The following is a 7,251-nucleotide window of genomic DNA, read 5'->3' as shown; positions in this document are numbered from 1 at the left end:
TAGGATTTTTTAGCAAGAATCTTTTAGCTAAGGTACATACATTGGTTTTTTAAAGCACAGTGCTACTACACACTTAATTGTACAGTTGTAATTTTTACAACTGAGCACCGAAGAATTGATGCTTTTGAACTGTGGTGTTGGAGAAGACTCTTCAGAGTCCAACCAGTCCATTCTGAAGGAGATCAGCCCTGGGATTTCTTAGGAAGGAATGATGCTAAAGCTGAAACTCCAGTACTTTGGCCACCTCATGGGAAGAGCTGACTCATTGGAAAAGACTCTGATGCTGGGAGGGATTGAGGGCAGGAGGAGAAGGGGACGACAGAGGATAGGATGGCTGGATGGCATCACTGACTCGATGGACATGGGTCTGAGTGAACTCCTGGAGTTGGTGATGGACAGGGAGGCCTGGCGTGCCGCGATTCATGGAGTCACAGTTGGACACGACTGAGCGACTGAATTTTTACATGCACTGGGAAACCAAAAACTGTGTGACTCGTTTTGTTATAGTATTTGCTTTATTGTGGTGGTCTGGACTTGAACTCACTGTATCTCTGAGGCATGCCTCTAAATACAAAAATTGTCTTTCACACTTTTTCAAGGGACAATCCCAATTAGAGATGGTGTACCACACACTAGCTTATGGAACACTGTAGACTGCAGGTTCCACAATTCCTTCCCCTACTTGCTGTGGTTCTGTGTTCTCTCTTTCACCAAAATAAGCATTTTAGAATTTAGGGGTGGGAATGATGACATTATAGGATGGTTCTAACATGTAACTGGACTATAGCTTTACTTTTAAATATCATTACTATCTAACGCTTACAACAGATTTTTTTTTTTTGGCTGCACCGCTACGCATGTAGAATCTTAGGTTCCCTGACCAAGAATTGAACCTGTGCCCCCTGCAATGGAAGTGTGGCATCTTAACCACCGGACTGCCAGGGGAGTCCCAAAATAGACTTTAATGATCATTTCCTAAGTGGAAAAGTCACTGGGAGCTGGACAAAATGTCTTGCCTATTGTCTACTTTTTATTTTCTGAAATACATATTAGCACAGGAGCACATATATATAACTTATACAGACCCATATTGGGATTAAATACATAATTTTTTTAAAAAGATAGGATGCAAAATTTATTTGGACAACAGTGGTTGATAATGGCTCTTTCCCAATCCTGGCAAACTAGGGGCTGAATCTTCTCTCCTTTCATTCAGTAACTTTCAAAGTGTGAGAGCCAGTCTGCTGCGCTGTTTATATATGTTATGCTAAGTCGCTTCAGTCGTGTCTGACTGTGATCTTATGGACGGTAGCCTGCCAGGATCCTCTGTCCATGGGGATTCTCCAGGCAAGAAGACTGGATGGAGTGGGTTGCCATTTCCTTCTCCAGGGGACCTTCCCAAGCCAGGGACTGAACCTGCACCTCTTATGTCTCCTGCACTGGACAGAGGATTCTTTACGACTAGTGCCACGTGGGAAGCCCCGTGCTACTTACTTCAGATAAAACAAAGTCCCTGGTGTTTGTTTCTTGCCCCATTCCATCCTTGCAAGGAAGGCCCTGCTGGGGCTTCGAGATATCTTGCTTATCTACAGTAGCAACATAAATTCAGTAGTTATTCAGAATAAGGTTTAGAACTCCAAAACTCTAACAATAGTTATAATATTTATTTAAAGTAATACATTTACAGCCCAAATAGTTCTACATTGTACACTTCAGGTTTAACCAACTTCATAAAAATACTTGAGAACAGCTGTATCCACAGATTTAGATTACTGAATTATTTCTTTGCCCATTCTTCTCTCTCTTTTCTTTCCCGAATAACCTCTTTCAGATACGGTTCAAGGTAGGATTTATCCTAAAAAATGAACAAAAGAAAAATAGTATATGCCATCATCACATATTGATATATCCCAAATATTCAACAGGTTAATATTAAACAAAAAAAGAAATCTACAAAACTTATTTCCAACTTAAGAAAATATATTCTCAAGCAGACTGAAAACTGTCTGCTTTTCACTTATGTAAAATGCCACAAAAATATTGTTAATAAGCTGTTCTGATAGGTTATCAGAGTCTGTCAAAGAGAAAGAAATGAGAGTCTACAAGGTTTGGCCTAGTTTCAATGCAGTCCCAGGGGTGAGGGATTGCTTCAGCCTTTCTAGGAGCCAGAAAGCCACTAAAGGGGCCGATCACATCAACACCACCCTTTCTTCATTCAAGCAGAGTGCAGAGGGAGAACATGGCCTGGGAGGGAGACCTGGATTCTACTCCTGGATCTCTATCTCAGGGATGTGTTTAGTGATCTGGAAAGTCACTTCATCACTAGACCTCAATGTGTTTATCTCTAAAACAGAGCTAACATTTGCTCTAACCTCACAAGACTATCATAAGGATATTGATCTGACACAACTTTAAGAACTCTAAAGCACTATACAAATCAATGTCTTCTTTGTTTCTAATATTCAACTCTTAATGGCCAACATTATTAAATACACAAAAACTGTCCTACCTCCTCATATTTTGTCCACTGCTCTTTAGGCAGGATCTGCTGCCTCATGCTGAGGTCCAGTGCTCTCTTAATGCGAAACACTCTGTCATTATAAAGGTTCTCAGGAAGCCTTCTTATGGCTTCTTTTACATCATCATTCTCATGTATTGTGTCATCTCGCATTAAGCCTATGGTAAAAAAACAAAGTTAGAATGAATATGCACCTTGAAAATAACTTCTTAAAAAATAAGTAAAATTTTGACTTATAACTTAAGTCATTAACTTGGGTGATATATCCAGAAATAGTTATGATGGAAACTCAATGCCATTTCACATACAATAATGGGTTATTTAATGGATTATTTCTTAAATGGTACTGTGGAAACAATGAGTCTTTTAAAATACATTTCCACAAAGTTCACATTTTATCTACAGTAATTTAAAAAACATTTAAAATTCTACTGTGTTTTTAAACACATATCAATAAACCACATCTCTACCTTAGTATAGTTTGTAATTCTGAGCTCGAGGAATTAAAGAACCTTAAAATGACAGTGTACTAAGGAACCATTAACATTTAACGATGCTTCCATCAGGCTTCAGTTACAAAAGATGAAGTTCACCACAAAGTATAAAGTTCCAAAAAAAAGTTCAGAAATCAACTAACTGTAAAGACAGCAGACAATTTTCACATTTGAAAAATCTCTACTTTCAAAGTTCACATAACTTAAATTTTAAAATGCTAAGGAGAGGAGCTGAGAGAGGGAACATATAATAGGGAAAATGTTCTACTCTCATATTTCAAGAATATAAATCATGTCCACCTCATACATTTGGGACAATTCCATCCCTCTCTTCTCAATAAGAAAAAGGAAACGGATTTAACAATAAAATGTGACTTAATTTTAAAATTTAAGGTACACAGGTACAAACAGTTCATGTATTCTGAGGATCCATAATAACTCCTACAAAAGCACTATACTCAGAAAAAGAAGAAAACAAAATAAAAAAGCACAAATACTCACCCAGTTTATTGAACCCGGCAGCGTTGTAATACCATTTTCGAATACCTTCCAGCCACCTGCTTGATGCTGAAACTGATATTGTCACACTATTAATTGCTAATAATCCCACTTAAAAGAATGCAAACACAGGAAGGAATTTCTTCTAAAAGCATATACTCTATATATTGTAGGTAAAAACTGCTTACTTGGTCTATCAGCAAGTGATTGCAGGTAAAAACTGGACAGTAAGGAAAAAGGATAAACTCAAACACCTGAAAGACCTATAGGTATGACTACAGTCCCTCACTATCTGCAAGGGACTGATTTCAGGACCCCCCTCAGATATCAAACTCCAAGAGGCTCAAGTCCTCTATATAAAATGGTACAGTGTTTGCATATAATCCAAGCACGTCTTCCTACCTTAAATCTTCTCTGGGCTGTGCTTAGTCACTCAGTCATGTATGACTCTTTGCAACCCTATATGGATTGTAGCCCACCAGGATCCTCTGTCCCTCAGATTTGCCAGGAAAGAATACTGGAGTGAGTTGCCATTTCCTCCTCCAGGCAAAATTCCCAACCTAGGGATCAAACCTGCCTCTCTTGAGTCTCCTGAGGGATTCTTTACTACCACTGCCACCTTAATACAATGTAAGAGCGATGTAAATACAAAATAAATGCTATGTAAATAGATGGCTGAGAGCAGCAAGTTCAAGTTTTGTTTTTTTGAACTTTGTGAAATTTTTTTTTCAAACTATTTGCCATCAGGAGGTTGGCTGAATCCTCCAGTGTGGAACCAGCGGATACGGAGGGGCAACTGTACTGCCACTCCAGCTTTTCAAAGTCAAGCATCCCATTCCTTTATGTCCCCTTGCTGCTGTTAGAATTAAAGGAGTGGGAGACGGAAAAGAAACTGGGAACTTTTCCATCATTTGCAATTTCAGAAACAGGTTACAGGAAATAACTCTAAACTTTTCAAGGGAGTTGGAGTTGTATGAAAATATGAGCTTTCACGATACACTAGCAGATCTAAATGACCCCCATCTTCCAAAACTTTTATTTGACATTACTTTTATTTCACTTGGCTACTCTCTTTAAAAATATATGTATTTCTGGCAGGGTTCTGATCCCATATGGACTAGCCCTCTTCCCCAGCAGCTAACTTTCCATGGAGGGAATGAATTATTTCAAAGTGTATGAGGAGAAACAGGTAACGTTAAAACTCTTTCCGAAACAGAACTGAGCTTGATGGGCTACCCAGTAGGAGCTAAAGGCAACATGACAGTGTCTGATGTTTACCGGAGAGACGTGGTACAGAAGGGGAGGTACGGAAAGTTTAAATTTTCTTTTAAAGTTTTGTCTTAGGGATAGTCCCTAACCAAGGAAGGAAAACAAACTCTCTTTTGATTCAACCTCTTAGACATCACAGCTCTGGTAACTCTCTTTGGAAATTAATGCTTCTAAAGTAACAATTAACAAAGCGTCAACAATCTACACACACTTGTAGGAGAGAATTACTTGAAAACATAGTTACCAGTGATCGTAATAATGTTTAATATTCACTGAACACTTACCCTGTGCCAGGCACTCTTCTATTTGTTTTACTCCCTTGCCTGAGTTACTTACAACCCGCCCATCCTTGCAAAAGAGCAGTAAGTATTACATAAATTATCCCATCCAAGATCAGAGGCAGCCAGTGATGGAGCTGAGGCCAGGTCTATGTAGTTTCCAAACACAGCACTGAAGCACAATGTCTTCAGTAGTTGTCTAGTTAAGGAAATAATGAATTTTTAAATGTCTCCGCCACTCCCCCAAAGCTCAAGGTCATGGGTAACGAATTTTTCTGGCAATCTGGTGTTTCCTAATAGCTTAACAACTGCTGGAGGTACAGAAATAGGGACCAACTTTTTAAAAAAAAGCTAGGAGGTGTGTGTGTGTTCAGTCGCCTGCGACTCTCTGCGACCCCATGGTCGCAAAGTGGACCCATGGAGCCCACCAGCCTCCACAGTCTATGGAATTTTCCAGGCAATACTGGAGCGGGTTGCCATTTCCTACTCCACAGGATCTTCCCCACCCGGGGTTCCAACCCGCGTCTCCTGCACTGGCAGGCGGGTTAGGGACCGACAAAAAGCGGGGCGCGGGGAGTGGGGGGCGGGGAAGGGACTGTATTTTTTCACGCTGTTTAACTATTCCAGTAATATCTGCGTCCTATTCCATAATAAACACATCTGTTCCAATACCTAGAATAGATGCAAATGTCTCCAAATCCAAAGACCAAGTGGATGTTCCAGATAAGCCAAGGTTATTAAACTGAAGCTTCGTCGTAACCCTCACTCACTCAGCTGCCTCTAAATTCCGTTTGAGAAGCGCGAGAGAGGTGCGGCGAGGCTTCCAATCCTGATTCCTCCGGCCACTCGCCTCAGTTATTTTACCAGCCTACAAGGAAAACGGACACTGTCCTTGCGCTGACAGAAGGGACCTAGCTAATGCACACGCCAGCGCCTGGCTCACAGTAAACGCTCGGTTCATTTGGGTTGAGAGCCTCTAATTATCTCCTGGTGCCCTTGAACTTCTTCTAAGGTCGAGAGGAGAAGGGCTCAGAGCTTGAGCATCCGGAGCGCCAGGGCTATGGGGGCCACCGCGGGCACCTTCACCAACAGCCGGCCCCGGAGACTGAAAGGGAGTGGGCCCAAGGCGTCTCTGAGGTGGGCTGGAGCCGCCTCCTTCCCTCCCGCCATAAACCTGGCCTTTTAGACCGAGCACAGGGAGAGCAGCAAGTTGCTGCGAGTATAAAAGGTTCAGGGCGGCGATGCCCGCCAGGCAGGCCGCCCCTCACTTACCAGCTGGCCGGCCCGCCATATTGACCTTACACAGAGCGTTGCCTCCTGGGTAAGTCCTAGAGGTCGAGCGGGCCCAGGGCGCAGGCGCGTTGCGTCACGTCGGAGGCGCGTAGGGGGCGGGGAGACGCTCGCGCAGGCGCAGTTCTGGCGACCAGCCTTTGGGCTCTTCAGAGGTCCTGTACCTGTCGGTCACGATTATGCTAATCTCGTAGGCGTGGAACCGCGATAGGTTCCCTGCGACAAGGTGGGGAAAAACACTAGGCGAGGAATTAGAACTGGAGAAGGAAATGCCAACCCGCTCCAGTATTCCCGCCTGGAGAATCCCACGGACAGAGGACCCGACGGTCCATAGGGTCGCAAAGAGTCGGACAAGACTGAAGCAACTTAGCACTCACGCAGGCAAGGAATTAGACCACCAGATCTTTAGCTTGGCTTCTGTTACTGACGAGCTCTGAGAGGTTGGGCAATAATAACTGCGCCCTTTGTGTCAAGCAACACGCTAAAAGTTTTATGGACTTAGTTTCATTTCGTTGGAAACCTGTAAGATAAATACTGTGATTGTACCCATTTTAGAGAAGAGGAAACTGAAACTCTGAAATGTTGCATAAATTGTCCAAGGGCACTTAAACTAGGAGGAATCCAGATTCACCTTACAGAATCTGACTCTAGATAAAATGTTGTTGTTCATTTGCTAAATCCTGACTGACTCCTTTGCAACCCCATGGGCTAAAGCCCAGTCAGGCTCCTCTCTGCCTGGAAGTTCCCAGGCAAGAATACTGGAATGGGTTGCCATTTCCTTTGCCACAGGATTTTCTTGACCCAGGGATCGAACCTGTGTCTCCTGCATTGGCAGCCAGATTCTCTACCACTAAGCCACCAGGGAAGCCCCAAAGATACAACTTTGGCACTCCTTGATTCTAGG

The 7,251-nt window shown here is 42.6% G+C and overlaps 1 protein-coding gene across 3 annotated transcripts; it reads right to left on the bottom strand.

Moving 5' to 3' along the window:
- Positions 1 to 1,643: 1,643 nt before the first annotated feature.
- On the bottom strand, positions 1,644 to 6,361 carry UQCRB (ubiquinol-cytochrome c reductase binding protein). 3 transcript variants are annotated; one of them, XM_059874279.1, is made up of 6 exons: positions 6,330 to 6,361; positions 5,730 to 5,925; positions 5,064 to 5,256; positions 3,514 to 3,585; positions 2,510 to 2,676; positions 1,644 to 1,855 (listed from the first exon to the last, which is right to left on the bottom strand). In XM_059874279.1, exons 5-6 carry the CDS (start codon positions 2,669 to 2,671, stop codon positions 1,778 to 1,780), a joined length of 240 nt encoding a protein of 79 aa, XP_059730262.1. In that variant the 5' UTR covers positions 2,672 to 2,676; positions 3,514 to 3,585; positions 5,064 to 5,256; positions 5,730 to 5,925; positions 6,330 to 6,361; the 3' UTR covers positions 1,644 to 1,777. The 3 variants fall into 3 exon arrangements, with proteins under 3 accessions (XP_059730262.1, XP_005215734.1, NP_001029969.1); XM_005215677.5 differs by lacking the exon at positions 5,064 to 5,256; NM_001034797.2 differs by lacking the exons at positions 5,064 to 5,256; positions 5,730 to 5,925 and having other exon boundaries at positions 6,330 to 6,357.
- Between the last annotated feature and the right edge of the window lie 890 nt (positions 6,362 to 7,251).

The sequence above is a fragment of the Bos taurus genome, chromosome 14, assembly GCF_002263795.3.
Source record: "Bos taurus isolate L1 Dominette 01449 registration number 42190680 breed Hereford chromosome 14, ARS-UCD2.0, whole genome shotgun sequence".
NCBI classification, from domain to species: domain Eukaryota; kingdom Metazoa; phylum Chordata; class Mammalia; order Artiodactyla; family Bovidae; genus Bos; species Bos taurus.
Note: the sequence above shows the minus strand (reverse complement) of the source record. Positions and strands in the feature narration are given on the sequence as shown.

What these genes read in the sequence shown, in the direction of transcription:
- UQCRB (NM_001034797.2), bottom strand. An exon ending in TGCCGGGTTCAATAAACTGG is followed by an intron (nt 2,677 to 3,513) that starts GTGAGTATTTGT and finishes TTTTTACCATAG; the next exon opens with GCTTAATGCGAGATGACACA. An exon ending in AGTGGACAAAATATGAGGAG is followed by an intron (nt 1,856 to 2,509) that starts GTAGGACAGTTT and finishes TTCATTTTTTAG; the next exon opens with GATAAATCCTACCTTGAACC.